This window comes from Pseudorasbora parva, chromosome 25 (assembly GCF_024679245.1).
Source record: "Pseudorasbora parva isolate DD20220531a chromosome 25, ASM2467924v1, whole genome shotgun sequence".
Taxonomy (NCBI): Eukaryota; Metazoa; Chordata; class Actinopteri; order Cypriniformes; family Gobionidae; genus Pseudorasbora; species Pseudorasbora parva.
Window position 1 is genome coordinate 8566458 of NC_090196.1, and position 20013 is coordinate 8586470.

Genomic DNA, 20013 nt, shown 5'->3' on the forward strand with positions numbered 1-20013 from the left:
TCAGTATTTAAGTTTATAGAATTAAATAAGACCTAATTCATACATTTTATTTGTATAATAAGTTGAATAACTTTAATCATATTTTTAGTGTCCCCAACTGAGCAAGCCAAGCCAAAGGCGACAGTGGCAAGGAACCAAAACTCCATCAGGGCGTGATGGAGAAAAATAAACCTTGGGAGAAACCAGACTCAGTCGGGGTGCCAGTTCTCCTCTGGCCTATTAACACACCGTGTATGATTATTATTCTGGCAACCTTACAGGTCAGAAATCATATTAGATTGGAATATTCAAAATTTCAGGGTATCACGGAAGAGACAGATTTATTTGGAAATAAATGATGGGATAGGGCGTTATACACACATTATACTCTGCACACGTCCACCAGCGTTCCAAAAGTGTGATAAGATTTGTGCGAGCCGTTCCTATCGCGATGCTGATGATAAAATGTGCAACTCATTTGAAATCTATTGAGAATTTATGACTTCAAAATGCCATGTGGAAAGTCAAACATGATCTGAAACAGCCACATGAACTAAAAAGATGATGAAGAGGAGAAAACATCATCCTCCACCAATATAAATTAAAAAGCTTTTGACCAGCTTTATTAGAATTTATCAAGTTCTACTGAATTTATTGTGGTCATTTTTGACTTTTTAATAGATAATCTGTTAAAGGATTAGTTCACTTCAAAATGAAAATTTCCTGATAATTTACTCACCCCCCATCTCATCCAAGATGTCCGTGTCTTTCTTTTTTTCAGTCGAAAAGAAGTGAAGTTTTTTTGAGGAAAACTTTTCAGGATTTTTCTCCACATCATAGACTTCAATGGCAACCAAAATGTTGAAGGTGCAAATCAATGTGGTTTCCCCAATGTTCAAACCAAAACTATGCCCTTTGTTCGAACACATTAGACAACATGAGCATTTTACAATACAAAAGCTAAAGCACTCCAGTCTAATGCGTTTTGGACTACCTCTGGTCAAAAGCAGACAAGCCCCAAACATTTTAGACCCCTTTATATAGCATCGGCCACTTGTCATCCAGTCGAGCAAAATGCATCTTAATACCAGGTGTAAACAGGGCCTATAGGTGCACAAAAGAGAGGTTCATTACTGATTTTTTAGATTACTTTATCGTTTAATCTAAGACTAAATCCTTTTAAGATCAATTCAACACCAGGAAAATTGTAATCATTATGCTAGTATATCCAAAAAAACATGATATTACCATCTGATAGCACCACAGTGAGGGAATTCTTTCATCTCGTCTTTATGTGGATGCACACAAATGCAAATGTGTATGTGTGTGGTGTAAAACACCCACACTGATACACTGATTACCCATAATGCCTCCCTTTTATCTCTAATACATCAGCTTGATAATACCCTTACGCGTTAAATGAGAGGATTTGCTCATTTATCCAGGTGTCGGTGTTTCTTCTCTCAGTGTTTCAGAGGTGCAGCTCAAAGTAAAGATTTTGCCTTCAAGTCACCGCTGTCAGAATGATCATATGTTGAGATGAGAGCACACGATCGGCATCATAATCATTGTGAAATGCATTTGAGCCACTTAATTGTCAGTATCGGGAAACTCTAGATTTCTGGATTTTCAAAATCATGCCAGAACCTAATTGGTACTGATGATAATTTAGTTGTAAGTGTGACTGAATTTCGTTTTTAGACATTTAATGTACTGTTGATGAAGATTAGCAATAAAACTTGGCAATAAAACCGAAAATTCCTTCTCTAATGACCATCTTAGCTCTTCATTTAGCATTTTGTCTCATTTGCACTAAATAAGTCCTTACAGCAGTAGGTGGAAAAACAGAGAAAGCCATACATTTTAACACACCCGCCCTATCATACACCCGGCGCAATGTGACGGCAGGCAAGTGTTGTTTTTTTGATAGTTTCAGCCCGATGCAGTTATCATTTTCATGTCAAGCGCCATGTTGTTTAAATGGCAAAAGCAATCGCGCCCATCTGTTCGCCCATTTTGGTCTGAAAATGAGGTGTGTTCAAGCGCATTGTGTTCATGCGCAAATAGGCGGGTGCACAACGCGCGTACAGTCTGCTTATTACACACACAGGGATGCACAGCAGCACAAAAACATTTTTAAATATTAAAAAATGTAAAACGTGAATCCGCCATGATGCGAGCGCAACTGGCTTTTATAAGGAATGGGAGACTCTGATTGGTTTATTGCAAGTTACGCCCAAAACACACCCATGACTCATTAAGAAACTAGGGACAACTCTTTTGGACCATGCGCCTGGTGCACAGACCATTTTTTTTTAACAGTCGTTAAACTGGCAAAAGTGGATTCAGACACATCCAAAGAGCACCTGCGCCATGAGCTTCAGATCGTGTGCTCAGAACATTAAAATAGGGCCCATGATGTCAATTTATCTTAAGTAGGATCTTCCCAGAAGGACTAAAAAGCAGCATACGTACATTTATGAGGATTAAACACTATTTGTCCAAAGTTTCCTTCAGTGTAACAAGGTATTTGTAAAATAAAAGCCCCTATTAAAACTGATGATGTGGTTCAAAAGTCAATATCTGCTAATGATGTTTGTAAAAGAACATGATCATTATACATCGTTGGTTAAGCCCTCACCTTTTCCAATTTTCATAACCCGACTTTCTGCTTCAGTGAACCAAACAGGACCAATTATCAAAAACAAACAAAATTACCAGCTTACAGAAATAACAGCTTCTGATATTTAGTGAAATGAAAAATGCCTACAAATCTGGTTACACTGTGGTTTTATTGTGATGGAAAACTGTAATCAATTGGATAAAGCGTTTCTGGTTTAAAGGTGCAAAAGCCACTGATGTGTGAAAATCTATCAAGAAGCTCATGAAATTTCAGTTTTATTTCCCTGTTTTGAGCCAAAAAACATTTTTGATCTGGTTATTTTCAGTATATAACAAAAAAAAAACAGCATGTAAACAAAGACTGGGTCATTCAATCACCATTTGGACATGCAATATGATTTTAAAAAGGGGAATATCGCATGATCTGATTCGTGATGGTGAATCCTCCCTCAGACCATCCGATCCCTCCAAAAAAGCAGTTGGGATTTTTTCTGATCATAAATCAAGAAGAAAAACTATGAGAGGCGGCGTTCCTCGCTTTGGCTTGCCTCAAATGTCTTTTGAGAGAAAAAAAAGAGCTTGAGTCTGATATCTTGATATGGTTATAATCGAAAGCCCCGGGGTATGAATATGATTTTAATGAGCACAAGAGGGAAGAGTTTTTCACGAGCTCGCCGGTCATCTCTAATCTATTAAGTGTAAAAAAGGTGGGAAAGATTTGGCTGGACTGGCTTTTAAGAAGCATTGCCGAGGCTTTTGGTTAGGATAAGCTTTTAGTTTGTGTTTTCTATATGCTTTGGAGATTTACGGCTTGTTTGAGGTTGGAGACCAAATATTATTAAAAAATAATAATAATAAATTCTTTAATTTGTCTCAACCCTATATTTTTTTTTAAATTCTTTAAATTAAAAATAAATTAAAAATAAAATTAATTAAAATTAATTTATTAGGTCTTAATTAATTGCATACACTATAATACTGATCTGCTAACATTGTCATGAATATGATAAATTAAAATAAGCTGATAACATCGCCATTTTCTTCAGAATGACCGTACATCAAATTTCTTGTGCAATATTGTCCTTTTTAACACTGTGAAGCTCCTTTGAAACAATCGCCATTGTAAAAGCACAATATAAATAAAGTTGACTTGACTCTTTATAATTTCCATAAAAACAGAGCGACATGTTCAGGAATGGCTGGTCACACTCACCATATTGAGTGACTGTGGCAGAAGTCCAGAGCTGAGATGATCTGTCGGAAGAACTTTCGAGCTTCTTTTGGTGTTAATCTGCCCTTCTTTACCAGATAGTCAAACAGCTCGCCGCCTGACACATGCTCTAAAACCAAATATCTGCAAAAAAAAAAAATAAAAAAATAAATAACAGATAAATAACATTATAGAAACAGGTAAATTCTTTCAATAAATTCTAACTGAAACAGGACATTTAAGCGGGACATATCGAAGGGGTCTGGATAACTTCTGAACCTGTAAAATCCCTCTGCAGTCAATAAATGTATCCCTTAAATCACATTGGCATATTTAACAATTGACATTTAAACTGTGAAAATAATTTCTTCATGCCTTAACTTGAATGTATTGCTACACCCTTGCTTTATGTAGTATGTGCGGAACCATGGATATGCAGATTAGCCCCGCCTCCACTAACTCAGGCCAGCTCAGAACAGCTGATTTATTCTGTCAACTTTACTGTAGCAAACGTTACACACTGGCAAGTGGAAATATTGGTTTAACTGAGCCATGTATGTTTGAACCAGAAACTGATTCTGAAAAATAAGAAAAAGAGTGAATTATAAAGGGATGTCAACAGATTGACATTTTAAAATGTGATTAATCACACCCTTTTGTACAATTAATCATGATTAATTGCATGCTTATCGCAAAATTAAGCATGCACCATTTGTCTTGTTTAATATGTTTATTTTGGGGGTGATTCTCACCAAAACTTTTTCGGCAAGCTTTTTTCAAGGTATATTTAGGGGTCTTTCCAAATAAGGACACTTGGAGACTCCAAAAGAACCAAATGATATAAAGGACCCTCATACACCGAGCACAATGCGGCACCTGGCACGACACAAGTGTTTTTTTTTTCTAGTTTCAGCCTAACGCAGTTATCATTTTCACATAGCGCAAGATTCTCTCTCTAAACAATTCTGGGCTTTATTTTTAACAGTAGATGGTTTGTTTTTAACCACCTGCTCAAATGCTCACGAAGAAGAGTCTGAGAATCTGAGAAGAGTCTGAGAATCCGAGAAGAGTCTGAGAATCCGAGACGAGTCTGAGAATCCGAGACGAGTCTGAGAATCCGAGAAGAGTCTGAGAATCAGAGAAGAGTCTGAGAATCTGAGAATCTGAGAAGAATCTGAGAATCTGAGAAAAGTGTGAGAATCAGAGAAGAGTCTGAGAATCAGAGAAGAGTCTGAGAATCTGAGAAGAGTCTGAGAATCTGAGAAGAGTCTGAGAATCTGAGAATCAGAGAAGAGTCTGAGAATCTGAGAAGAGTCTGAGAATCTGAGAATCAGAGAAGAGTCTGAGAATCTGAGAATCAGAGAAGAGTCTGAGAATCTGAGAAGAGTCTGAGAATCCGAGAAGAGTCTGAGAATCTGAGAATCTGAGAAGAGTCTGAGAATCCAAGAAGAGTCTGAGAATCTGAGAAGAGTCTGAGAATCTGAGAAGAGTCTGAGAATCCGAGAAGAGTCTGAGAATCTGAGAATCAGAGAAGAGTCTGAGAATCAGAGAAGAGTCTGAGAATCTGAGAAGAGTCTGAGAATCCGAGAAGAGTCTGAGAATCTGAGAATCTGAGAAGAGTCTGAGAATCCAAGAAGAGTCTGAGAATCTGAGAAGAGTCTGAGAATCTGAGAAGAGTCTGAGAATCTGAGAAGAGTCTGAGAATCCGAGAAGAGTCTGAGAATCTGAGAAGAGTCTGAGAATCCAAGAAGAGTATGAGAGTCTGAGAAGAGTGAGAATCTGAGAATCCGAGAAGAGTCTGAGAATCCGAGAAGAGTCTGAGTCAGAGAAGAGTGAGAATCTGAGAATCCGAGAAGAATCTGAGAATCCGAGAAGAGTCTGAGAATCTGAGAATCTGAGAATCCGAGAAGAGTCTGAGAATCTGAGAAGAATCTGAGAAGAGTCTGAGAATCTGAGAATCTGAGAATCCGAGAAGAGTCTGAGAATCTGAGAATCCGAGAAGAGTCTGAGAATCTGAGAATCCGAGAAGAGTCTGAGAATCCGAGAAGAGTCTGAGAATCCGAGAAGAGTCTGAGAATCCGAGAAGAGTCCGAGAATCCGAGAAGAGTCCGAGAATTACTTGCACATCAGAATGCATTTATGATGCAAGTCAACCTTTTTGAACTTTATGAATGATTATTTTACAAAAGGTTTGAGTGGTGTGTGTAAGGAATTGGAAGAAATCAGAGTTAATATGACAGTTTCTAAAGCATGCAGTGCCATCTGGTGTTAAAAGCTAAGTTCAGAATCGATTCAATAGAGAATCGCAATGCATTTGAAAGATCTCTGAATCGATCAAGAATCATATCTTCCCGATGCATAGTTTATTTTCCTAGCCCTACTGCATATCATCTGGCCACACAGCAGTGGGATGTTTTGACATTCCGTTCTGTCTGTATTTCACACCGCGTGATGCATGAGGGCTCATCACAGAATATGACAGAGCTAATGCTATAAACCTAAACACTGGAATAAATAATTCACTGAAAACTGGCTGCGAGTCACTGTTCTCTCTGCCATATCTAATCTAATAAGCCTGCCGCTGTTTTTGGACTGATTGTTTGAATGCATTCGCTTACTGGATAATTGGACTAAAAACTTTCCCGGAGTTTAGCAGGAAATGATCTGATCGCAAACAGAGAAGCAAACTCGGGTTAAAGGGTTAGAACAGATATTTCTGACAACCACACGTGCTTATTGTAGATGCTCAGTGTGATAAACTCCTGACTCCCAAGATCATCTAACTGCGTGATGCAACGTATTTTAATGCGTTAAGGGTTTTGAATTAATTGCATGTGTTAACCTGTTAATGCGTTAACGCTGACAGTCCTAATTAGAATGGTAATGCATTTTATATACTGCTCTCTACAATGTCAGATACGTAACGTAATTGATACGATTAGCCTTTGGCTTGACTACATTCTCAAATAGCTAATAATGTATCGCTAATTTTATATAAAACATGTTCCCGTTTGTAAAGTATTCTCAGAGACAGACAGCTGCTAAAAGACTAATCATAGAAAGTCAGAGGAGAAAAACCCTGGCCCCACATGTTGCCAGGATTTACATGTTTGTGATGGTAGGAAACAGGGGGTTTGAAGCCACATCTTTGGTGCACTGCAGTTTTTAAGGAGAAAATACTTAACAGAACACCCCAGGTTGCTTTACAACATAATTACAACATGGTGTGTGCAAGATGAGTCATCCATATTTTAGGTCCATTATGAAATTTGTAAACATTTAAGAAAACACTAGCATATAAAGTCGATAACATCAAAGCAACAGGCATGGATTTAGATTTAATAAAATGAATCCTCATTAAAAAAACTAACATTTTTCTTAAGATGCTTATCAAAGAACCGTGTTGAAGTCTCAAAGAGAATAGACAATTTCATCTCCAAGAATGGGGATATTCATTTAAACAAGCTTTGGTAGGAGGTTGTACGAGGCAGAGAAATACGTGGCTGAGAGCTTCCGTTCTACAGTGTCCAAGTGTTTGATCGAAGAGCGCACAATGCAAGGTGAGATTTAAGATAAAAGGGATGCCAAGAAAGTAAACACGATAAAACTTTTAGTGGGTTTTAGTTTTGTTAAGTCTCCTTGACGATAACATGCTGTTATGGTTTGAAATTAGGCTGTTTTTGAAAGATTGTCAAGAAAAGTTTGGAGGAATAGAGAGCCTGAACACAGTGCATTAAGTTTCTGTGGAGAAATGGTCTTCAAATACACTCACACTACAGTCAAAAAAGCGAGTCTAGTGGCATAAACAATTCATAATTAAACAACATTTGTGAATGTGTGAGTTTCTCTTCCAAGCCAAGAGAGTGGTATAAATCTGTGGTAGATGCCGGCAGCTTGGTGTCATAGTTGTTTATTTTAACCTCCACTCAACTCTTTATTTTTATTTTTTTACCCAGTTAACGAACAGTCAAGCCATTAAAATTGCGTTCTGTTCCCTTCACTGTCATTGCATTTTCTAATGCTCGACCAACATTACAATAGCAAAAGTGAGATAACAGCTCAATGCACAAGCACTGAAAGATGAGAAACTTAAATTTTAGACAGAGTATAGTGCCGTTTATTTTGACCTATTTTCTCCATTAGCCAAAATAGGTTGAAACAAAGTCTCAACAAATAAATTCAGCATATCCAAGAGTGTTTCATCTCTGAATGAATCAGTTTAATAATAAAAAGATTCATCACTTATCGTCACCTACTGGCATAACCTGGCAGTGGTACTAAAACAAGATGGATAATACCATGACACTGTGATTTATAGCATAGAATAATAATCGCTAATCACTAGAATTGCTGGAATTTGAGCAAAAGTTAGAGAGCTGAACACATTTCATTTCGATAAAGTAACTTGCACCTGCAAACAGATCACATTTTTATGTTTTATTAGGAGCAATAACCACTATTAAAGTGTGAGAATTAAACCACACAAGTCAACTAAATTGTCCAGCTCAGATAAAACCATTAGTGCAACTGAAGCACATTACGAGTTGCCAAAAGTGTAACATTTTTTTTTTTTTGTTGTTGCACTTACCTTCGATAGAATAAAATAAAAAGTTAATGCTACAAACCCGATTCCAAAAAAAGTAGGGACTTTTGAATAAAAAAGGAATGCACAAATTTACCAATCTCATTTTATTCACGATAGAATATAGATAACATATCAAATGCTGAAAGTGAGACATTTTGAAATGTCATGACAAATAGTGGCTCATGTTGGATTTCATGAGAGCTACACATTCCAAAAAAAAGTTGGGACAGTTTGCAATAAGAGGCTGGAAAAGTTAAATGTACATATAAGGACCAGCTGGAGGACCAATTTGCAACTACTTAGGTCAATTGGCAACATGATTGGGTATAAAAAGAGCCTCTCAGAGTGGCAATTCGCTGCTACGGCGAAAAATAGAGGGAGCAATATTAGAAAGGAGTTTCTCAGAGAAAAAATTCAAAGAGTTTAGTTATCATCATCTACAGTGCATAATAGCAACCAAAGATTCAGGGAATCTGGAACAATCTCTGTGTGTAAGGGTCAAGGCTGGAAAACTATACTGGATGCCCATGATCTCTGGGCCCTTAAACGTCACTGCATCACATACAGGAATGCTACTGTATTGGAAATCCCAACATGGGCTCAGAAATGCTTCCAGAAAGCGATGAACACAATCCACCGCGACATCCAGCTTTTGACTATAGGTCAAAAAAGAAGGCATATCTAAACAAGATCCAGAAGCACAGGTGTTTTTCTCTGGGCCAAGGCTCATTTAAAATGGATTGTGGCAAAGTGGAAAACGGTTCTGGGGTCAGACTAATCCAAATTTGAAGGTCTTTTTTGGAAAACTGGGACGCCATATCAACCAACATAAGTTGGTATCAGCGCTCAGTTCAGAAGCCCGCATCTCTTGATGGTATTTGTGCATGAGTGGGTGTGACATGGGCAGTTTACACCTTAGGAAAGGCACCATCAATGCTGAAAGGTATATCCAAGTTCTAGAACATCTTATGTTCCAATCAAGATGTCGTCTCTTTCAGGGAAGACCTTGCATTTTCCAACATGACAATGCCAGACCACATACTGAATCAATTACAACATCATGGCTGCATAGAAGGAGGATCCTGGTACTGAAAGGGATGCAGCCCAGATCTTTCACCCATAGAAAACATTTGGCGCATCATCAAGAGGAAGATGCGACAAAAAAGACCTAAGACAGTTGAGCAACTAGAAGCCTGTATGAGACTGTATGGGACAACATTCATATTCCTAAACTTGAACAACTCGTCTCCTCAGTCCCCAGACATTTGCAGAATGTTATAAAAAGAAGAGGGGATACCACACAGTGGTAAACAAGGCCTTGTAGATTTCAGAGATATTAAAAAAAGCACATGGAATCCTATTAGAAAACAATGACGTGAAGTGGGGTTAAGCAGAGTCACATTGGAAATATGTTATTGAAAGTCTAATGTAAATGTGGAAACAAACTTGTAGGATTTTGATGAATTTAAAAGAAAATTTGAGGTTCTGCACTATTTCTAAGCTACTAATTAAACAATCATGTTTCTGAGGGATGCAGTGATTAACTAGGAAACTTATAAATGGCACTTCATGAAAATGTTGCTGACCCATGGTGTAGATTATCATATTCATGATACACTGATGAGGCAAAACATTGTGACAAGTAACCAGTCAAAAGAAAAGTGAATATCATTGACCATCTCCTAACAAGGCCACAAATGGGCAGGAATAAAGATCTGTGTGAATTTAACAAAGGCCAAATGGTTAAAGGGTTAGTTCAACCAAAAATGAAAATTGTCATTAATGACTCACCCTAAAGTTCGCAACTGTCTAACTCCGAAGATGAACGGAGGTCTTACGGGTGTGGAACGACATTTGGCTTGTGGGTTGATCCCGGTCGGCAGTGTGAGAATTTACCAACAGTGGTCGGAGGAGGGACAAACCATAAAACTTGGTGTTGGGCGCCCAAGGTTCATTGGTGCACGAGGACAAGGAAGGCTATCCCGTATGGTCCAAGTCAACAGAAGGTCTACTGTGTCACAAGTCAAACACATTTTAATGATGGTTATTGGAGGAATGTCACAACACAGAGCCTGTAGCCACAGACCAATCAAAGGGCCTAGGATGATCCCTGCCCAGCGTTAAGTGCCTACAATGGGCATACAAGCGTCAAAGTTGGTCCTTGGAGCAATGGAAGAAGGTCATCTGGCCCAATGAGTCCTATTTTCTTTTTTCACAGGATCTGTGGGACAACGACAAGCCAGTGGAGGGAGTGTGACTCTCAGGGCAATGTTTTGCTGGGAAACCCTGAGTCCGGCCATCCATGTGAAAATAAATTTGACACGTGTCACCTTCCTAACATTATTGCAGACCAGGTACACCCTTTCATGACAATGGTGTTCTCTGGTGGAAGTGACTCTTTCAGCAGGATAATGTACCCTGCCACTAGACATTGATCAGGAATGGTTTGAGAAACATCATGAAGATTTCAATGTGTTTGCTTGGCCTCCAAATTCCCCAGAACTCAATCAATTTGAGCATCTGTAGGATGTGCTGGACCAACAAGTGGCACCACCTCACAGCCTATAGGACTTGAAGGATCTGCTACTAATGCATTGGTGCCAGATACCACAGCACAACTTTAGGGGTCTCGTATAGTCCATGCTTCGGCAGGTCGGCGCTGTTTTGGCAGCATGCAGTGGACCAACAGCATATTAGGCAGGTGGTCATAATGCATAGGAAGAATGGTAAAAATGTCGACACCAAAAGATCTAAAACATTAAACCCATACATTTCTTCTAAACAGGAGAAAATATAAACAAGTGAGTGATGAGGTAAACAGAAATCATTTTTTTATAAAGATTTGTTGATGCCAAAAAATGCTAAGTGAATTATCATGGTGTTTACATGAAGGATGAGTCGTGGCCCCATTAGCAGCTCTCAAACTGCTGTGACTAACAGGCTGCTTCACACTTTCATCATTAAGAGTGTTTTAGCACCAGAATCCCTCTCTTCTAAAACCTTATAAGATCAAACACATTTACACATGCATTTCTGCCAAACTTTCAGGCTATGCACACCAACCTTGACTTTATTTGTTTTTCGGTAAACATTCTCACATTTTGGGTTTGCAATCCTATTCAGATTTAATCTATATTAAGTAGAATTTCATCTCTCAATAATATTTCACTTTCATCAAATACTTACAAATATTTCTTATTTTCGTAGACGTCGTGCAACTTTAATACATGTGGGTGTTCTATTAGCTTCAAGATGGCGATCTCTCGCTCCACCTGTGGAGAAATAAAGAGACAAGAAACATATTGAGCTTACATTAAACAACAACAAAATAATAATCAGAATAATGTGCATTTTAATGTATTACACCTTTCGGTTTTTATTAGAAAAACGTCTTTTTAGAGGTTTTGTAATCCAATAATTGACCTTACAGATACAGTAAGAGATTTCTGATAAAGCACCTAAACAAACTATTTTGTGAATATTTGCCAACTCAATCAGAGGTCCCCAGCTAAAAATGTTTTTAAAAAACAAACAAACAAAAAACTAATTGATAAATGAAGAAGGAAGCCACAATATTAAATGTCATTAATGTATTTTTAAAGAGTAATTCATGGTTTTCGTAGATTTGGAGCCAAATTACAGAGTGGTTCAAATGACTTTAAAGATTTTATTTTATTTTTACACAGAAATTGGTAAATTGGTCAAATCTGTTGACTTTAGTAATCTTTGTTGCATTTGTAACCTGTGATGAGACCTGAGGTAAGGGCGACCGCACTCGCAGCATACATTCACAGCGCGCGTTCAGACTGGCGCGTTTTCAGTTCATGCCTTTGGAAGCTTTACTTTCATAGGAATTAATTTGAAAAGTTGAAACACTCACTTTGCTCAGCATAGCTTTGTTTACATGAATACAGCTGCGAGCTGAGTGCTGTGAGTGAGATCCCACCGCCCATGAGCGTGTTGAAGACAAGTAGAAATAGCGCCCTCTACTGGCTGTAGTCTTTAGCCTCTGGCCAAAAATTCCTCCGATGATGCAATTTGACGATATTTGCGTCATCGAAGGGGTAGTTATAACTTTTACTATTAATAGTAAACAATATTATAATATTATAATAGTAAACAACAATCCTAAACTAACAAAAAGTGTGGTAGCGTTTCATTCAAACATTTATTATTTTATAAAATTACTACCAACAAAATTCATAATGGGTGAATTCATAATTTAACTACACATTTTGTACATCAATACACATACACATACATTAGTCTGTAGCTAAACTGATTTAAGTCTCACAGTTAGTTGTATGTTTCTAAGGGGGCTTTTTGTTTTTTTACTAAAACCAGAAAACTTTTAATGTGTTTTGGCCATTATTTAAACAACAATGCCATTTTAAGGACTTGAAAACACAAAGTCGCGTATGTGCATATGTATTACATGTTCAGTCTTTAGGCATGTGCAAGTACTTTACAACCAAAACAAAGTGACATCGCCATCTACTGGCCTGGCAGCATAATACAGCGTTTTTAGTAATTTTTTTGCGGATCGCCCTTGAATGGCGATTGTTTTGACAACGTTGTCGTCTGTATGCAAAAATGTTCAAACTGCGAAAGAAAAATGTTTCTGCTTTTACAGCATTCTCATGTAAACATACAATAATTCACTTAAAAGAAAAGACTTATACTCATTAGTTTGAAAATCAGACTGTACTGGTTGTGTTGTATGTTTTTGATTCACTACAAAAAACAGCTCATAAGTCTCATTCACTTATGAATGGGACTAAACTAGTTGCGCTGTACGTTTCTGATTCACTACTTTGTGTTTGAACTGATACAGCAATATTTGGGAGCAGTCAAATCGAAATGTATCCTCCATCAGGCTGCTGAACTCAGAGTTTTTTATAAATGTAAAATGAAAAATTATCACAGATCAGCAGAAAATAAAAATAAAAACTTCAGAGTTCCGAGCCCCGTGTCAGGAAGAGCACATCTTTGCAGAATTCTTCAGGGATAGTGCACAGCACAAGTTTGAAAGCTAAGCATACTTGTCAGTCTATTGAGCAGATGCTTCTTTAATTTGATTCCCATGCACAAAACAAATATAGTTTCTCATTGAATCAATCTTAAGAGGACTTAGAAAGCTAGTCTATGTGAAAGATCTGACAGGGAACCAAATGAAATCTTAAAATCGCAAGCATTTTGGACAAAATTGCGCTTATAAATCAGAGCCCAAACCTAAGATTGTGCCAGTTGTAAGCAAGACAATCGTCTTTGATTTACATCACTGTCTTCTGGAATATTCCTAGCATGCACACCTGCCACTGCAGATCATAGCAGAGGATGGGGACGCAGACAATATTTCCTGAACCCTAACGTTCCACAGCAGGACTTTCATCACGGTTCTCAAAGCCTCTGTTTGCGCTCACTCAAACACACTATACTACAGTAAAGACAACTCAAGTGGCTCTAATGGTCTCTAATGCTTTGAAATCTATGGAGTCAAACTGCAACTCTGTAGCTTGACACCATTTGCCATTGACTTTTCAAAGCAGAGCCAATGAATTACAAAGAAAAGGCATTTTTTGTTTTCATTCTCAAAACAAAATACAGAGTCAAGGAGAAAAATACATATACAAAATTTGAAATATATAGTTTTATAAATATATATTTTTTCTGAATGTAATAAAAAAAATCCCACCACATTTCGATTACACCACATCACAAATAATGTGCTGTTTTTATATTGTGATATATATTCTTATAAAGTAAAGACTGAAAAATATATCTTATATATTCTTCAGCCCACAGCTGGTTTGTTCCCCACAAGAAGAACATTCACCTCTGTCCCATTCAGAAAAGCACTTAAACCCAGGTTGCTCCAGGTTGTGCCAGTAATAATTCTATAATACTGTCATATGCTGACAAAGTGTGGAAGCCATGGAAACACATTCGGCCTTGCTATATGTAGCATAAAAAATAATAGTGCAAATAGCCCATCTTGTTGGCAGAGGCTATTTACATGAACTCTGCCCACCACTATCTGACTGAGCCAGACAAAATTACAAAAGAAATGTCTCTGCTAACAACAGCAGTGTCGTGGAGAATGACGTGGGTGGTGTTAGTTTCCGAAGTCATTGTCCTCTCTTTTCCCAATCGTATATCAGCTCAGAGAGGTCTTTATTTTAAATTAAATTGAAGTAAATATTAAAAAAATGATATGAAGTGCACAACGAGTATTTAATAGTGGGAATAAAGTGTGGCAGTGGCACTAAGTGAAAATAGGATTTTTTTTTGTGTAAATAGAAGTTCTGTCAAACAATCAATTACAATCACATCCAAAATAAAAGTCTCTGTTTACATAATATATTTGTGTTTACTGTGTATAATTATAATTAATGTATGTATATGTATGTATGCTTTACTTTGCTGCCTAGTACTTTGCTCCCTAAACCAGCTCCCTTACATACATAACCATTAAACACTTTATTCCCAAAATGTAATAATCAATAGGCACTTTATTTCCACTTTTCAACTCTTTCCCTGCCATTGATGGAAATTTACATGTTTTCACTGTTATACGGTAGCAATATGACGCATCTTCTGAAAGTTTCAGTCAATCTCATGTCAATCTTGAGTACCTATAGAGTAGTATTGCATCCTTCATATCTCTGAAAAGTCTTTAGTTTTATTATATTTATAAAAGAAAGATAGGCTGTACCGAGTCTTTCCAGAAAAAACTGAGCGCCTGGTGGCGTACCGTGTGGGCGGGGCTAAAGAATGACGAGGCGTATCGTGTGGGCGGAGCTAAAGAATGACGAGGCGTATCGTGTGGGCGGGGCTAAAGAATGACGAGGCGTATCGTGTGGGCGGAGCTAAAGAATGACGAGGCGTATCGTGTGGGCGGACCTAAAGAATGACGAGGCGTATCGTGTGGGCGGACCTAAAGAATGACGAGGCGTATCGTGTGGGCGGGGCTAAAGAATGACGAGGCGTATCGTGTGGGCGGAGCTAAAGAATGGCGAGGCGTATCGTGTGGGCGGACCTAAAGAATGACGAGCGCAGAGCAACTGCACGAGAGCTTCTGAAAGATGACATCGTCATGCGTGGAAAAGAAAACGTTACTCTAATAAACCATGGCTATCAATCAGATTCAACTAATACAGATATGATCCAGAATCAGATCCAGAGGATGAAATAAATTGAACAGGAGAAAAGCAGCAGCAGGACGTCCATCTCTGTCGTATGTACTGTATTTAGTGGCTTGTCAACATTTGCGTTTGTTTATTCATGGTATATGATGACATTATTTGGTTTATGGACTATTGTATGTGACTAAACCTTAGCAGTAGCAAGCAAAACAGTTTTGCACGTCAGATAGTGTATAAAAAAATAATGGAGTAATGTTAGCGCATTTGAATGAAGAAGCACGCTTTGTGAGAACGTCCCCTAGCCTAGGTTTATGTTTGGGTGGTTTTACAATAAACAATCTGACATATTGGTCAGCTAAACAAATGTATTTAAACACACACCATACATTGCATGCTCCATTGATAAATTGACTGTAAGTTACACGATCGTGCCGTTTACTGATGTTTACTTACGCGACGATAGCCAACAGCAGACATTTGAAGCAGTTTTACTAACCGCTTGCTTCTAAAGCACGACCGTGAACCTTTATCGCTGGGAGCTCTGTCAAAAACACACTTCTTGTTGATTTGGGGAAGTCCTGTGACAGCAGTGACCGTAGAGATCCACTATTGGGACACGACCGAAGCGTGATGTTGTGACGCTTCTCGTCATTTCTACGTTTAAATCGGTTCAAATGCAGCGCTGCCTTCCAGGAATGCTGTGCGGACGCATTAAAGTCGCTTGACGTCACCCATAGGAATAAAGTGGAGCGCGGCGTGACAGAAGTGTTGCACAGACGAGTGGATCTGCACCTTGAGAGAGTGTTTATGGTCGTGCATTTGGTCTCTCACTCTGTCATGCTCGCACGCACCCTACCGGGAGAAGAGCCCGTACGGTCCATACAAGGACCTTCCGCTCTGTCGACGTCAAGCCAACCCATACTCAAAAAAAACTCTCCGAACCTTGTGAGAAACCAGAAGAAGTATTGTTGACACAGAAATACTCCATCAAACGTCCAACTTAGTGTTTGAAACTTTAGCACTATTCGCACGGGATTAGTATTATCTAGGGACCTCTGTGATTTAGAAATGACTCCTCCACATCTGAGTTTTGCGTGGCATATTCGCACGGGATAAGCAAGCCTGCGATTTAACTCGAATTTACTGACTTCTCCCGGATGTGATGTCAAGACTTTGTTATAGATAGCTGTATGAAATCATAAACAGGCATCAATATCGTTTGGGTTATTTTACAGTAGCCTAATAAATAAACATAATTTCGTTCAGTTAGCAAAAAGACGTCATGAACTGAGCTCAGACCAGCGGCAGGATTCAGATTTCATTTATCACGAGTGAGAAGCTGACGGCAGAAGATTCAGTTTCAAAAATAAATGTAAAAGCGCCTATTTAAACAAGCTTGTCATTGTAATGTACTGTTCTGTTTTTCATTAAGAACAGTTTTGATGTTAATATTAAACACACCATTCAATCAGATTACTCCAAAATAGGCTTTTGTCTATGTTTAGGATGGAAATCCAAGTCTTTAACAGTGTAAAAAGCTCAGTATGCCTGAAACAGCATTTCACCCCCCCCCCCCCCCCCCCCTTAAAAGAATGCGATCATCAACATTAAACAGCATATACATTAAAACTGCCTAATGTTACTTAATGAAATATTGATCCAGGACAAGCTTTGACTGTAAAGCTTTGGGGGTGTTGATGGACTCGATCTACTCCATCTATGTTTAGATCATCTTTCTGAATCTGACCTGGATGTCGTTTTTGAGTTTTTCTCAGCCTTTTGCTCAAAATGTTGCCGGTGACAACTCATAGTGTAAATATAGCATGTATAATATAGCATATAGCAATATAGCTGTCTCTATTTGCATTATGTAAACAGCCTCTGCAAAACAAAAAACCAAAAATTATATGCAATGCAAACCTCTCCATTTCAACATTCTATAACTAGCCTCTGTATTCTGGATTTATTTGGCTTCATGAACTCATGACATCATCTGCTCAACAAAGAGTTCAAGTCCTTCACTTGCTGTTTTAATCAGGCATACAGATGTGATGACAATTCAGGGAATAAACAATCTGGCCAATGGCTGAAGAGAGTGCTGGAACAACCACGGAAATCCCGGACAAAGCCATCTTGACAAACGTGGCACCACATCAAAAATCATTGAACGGCTGATCCAAAGCCAGTCAGAAGAGCCAAGCAGGGAATTTGGCTGAGTGGAATGTCATTCAACACAAGGATGTGCCACGGGATCTCTGCTGAGCATAAACTGCTCTCAGGGGGTTGAGGAAAGCCAGTGGGAGGAGAAATCTGTACTAGTGAGGACTGCTCGATGCAAGCAAATTAAGTCACGCTGAGGGTGTTTATTATAGAAAAATCTATCCGTTAGCATTATAGTCCCATTCATCTCAGTGGCAGTAGCTCAACAGGCACATGCCAAAGTATGTGCGCTGGCATTTTTGCTCAATTTGGTAACATTTTTTGATCACACCACCTATGAAAGCTACCCGAATAAAAGTAATCAGATTTGTATTACACATGCAAGTGTACAAATCTTATTTTCTAAATCTAAATGACAAGGTAATGCATATTTTTTATAAATGTCATGAATTATTAATAGGGTTGCAAAGGGACATTTTCTGTACATTTCCAGAAACACTCCAAAAGATTCAGAAAATTTCCAAAACTCCTGGAAAGTTTCCAAAAATGTGCAACTCAAAAACATGATCTATCTATATAGATATATCTGGTCATAAATATCTGTAAGATTTTGGAAAATTACACCACATGACATTTTGCAACTTCAATTAAACTTAACTTGTCAAAAAAGAGACTTATTGACCTTGACACACTTAATATATATGATGTAATTTCCTATTTTTATTTATTTATACTTTTTTTCCTGTTTGAGGGTGCACCACATGACTTTAGTAGTTCCTTACTTGGAATTTGTTTTATTTATTGATTTATTTTTAATAATAAGCAATGGAACAGATAGTTAATAAAATGTTCTTCTAAAACAACATTAAAAGATAATGTCAAATTAGGTGTTCTTTTCAAGATTTTCATAATTTTGATTATGCCTTTTTCCCCATTGTCATATCAAAATGCCATATTGTTCACCCTGAGATTTTTTGACTATTTAAAAAAAAAAAAAAAAAGATATTAAAACATGTTACTCACAGAATATGTGTATTCAAGTATTAGTATGCACACTCTAAAATATGCTGGGTTAAAAACAACCCAAGTTGGGTTGAAAATGGACAAACCCAGAAATTGGGTTGTCTGAACCCAGTAACTGGACCCCTTTAAACAACCCAATTTCTGAGTTTGTCCATTTTCAACCCAACTTGTTTTTTTTTGACCCAGCATTTTTTAGAGTGTAGGAAATGCAATTTTAATGTCCTTTTTTTAAATTAACAGAGCCGTAAGAAAATAAGTCTCATCATAAACCCAGATGTCCTTTAATTATGTTGAATTATTAAGGCTAATTACATTGTAAATACATTTTGAAGGTTGAAGCTGAATGTTATCTGCGGCAAGCCCTTTAGAGCGATGAAGTAGCTCTTTTAGATTTTCAGATAAATTCCTGAGGATTGAAGAGTTGCTACAAATGAGCCTGACTCTCTCCTCCGTCCATTAACATCATGTCCACCCTACGCTCGCCAACTTCTCATTGCTCCATCTGACCACATTGACCCATTCCCTCAAAAGATCAGATTGCTGACACCTGTGCACCTACTTCTATGAATAGCGGCGCGATAATTAACTCCACACATCTGTGTGCATACAGCCATCCAATTTCCATATAACTTCATTAGCGAGTTATTACACCGGGTCTGGCCTAGACTCCACGCTACCATATGAGTCAAAGTGGGCCGGCAGAGAATCGGGTTCAGGTTGCAGGGTTTTGATTTGTGGGGGTGAGTTGAGAAGAAGGCAATCAACAGAGCCAAATCGTTAAAATGAAGGCAGATCATTAGATTTGAGTGAGAACACCTCTGCACGTCATTGAGTTCACCAAGCTCTTGCGGGTCACCAGGTTTCGAAGTCCAATAATTAGCGATAATGTAAGTGCCGTGCAGTAATCGAGACCAACATGAACCTCGTTTTCAGAAACGACCCTGGAAAGTTTCTTTCGACAGTCCGTCGCACAAAGTCAAGGTCGAGTAAGTGTGCGAGACTGACGCTAATCCAAATTGGTTATTTGACTGGGAAATAATTCGTCTTGTAGATTCTCTCACACTCATTATTGAGTTGTTAACTCAAAACGTCCAGGAATCATTTGTGTGAATTCGCTGATCGTTATTGGTCTGTAGAAAGCGGGCACGGAGGTCATCTCCACTTGCGCTAAGGGAGCTAATGATTGAATACTACTGTAGTTTTTTTATGCTAGCTTTCTTTTTCATCTCTTTTTGAGTTTGGACAGGAGTGTGGATTGAGGTAGCCTCATACATTTTAAAGCAAAAACA

The 20013-nt window shown here is 38.2% G+C and overlaps 1 protein-coding gene across 6 annotated transcripts in view; it reads right to left on the reverse strand.

The window, feature by feature from the left end:
* Positions 1 to 20013, reverse strand: part of brsk2a (BR serine/threonine kinase 2a) — a 348751-nt gene that overhangs the window by 105336 nt on the left and 223402 nt on the right. For all 6 annotated transcript variants that reach the window (XM_067435984.1, XM_067435983.1, XM_067435986.1 and 3 more), the window contains exons 3-4: positions 11583 to 11668; positions 3815 to 3955 (exon numbers count right to left, since the gene is read on the reverse strand). In XM_067435984.1, coding sequence (XP_067292085.1) covers positions 3815 to 3955; positions 11583 to 11668 — 227 coding nt within the window. The remainder of the gene's footprint in view (positions 1 to 3814; positions 3956 to 11582; positions 11669 to 20013) is intronic.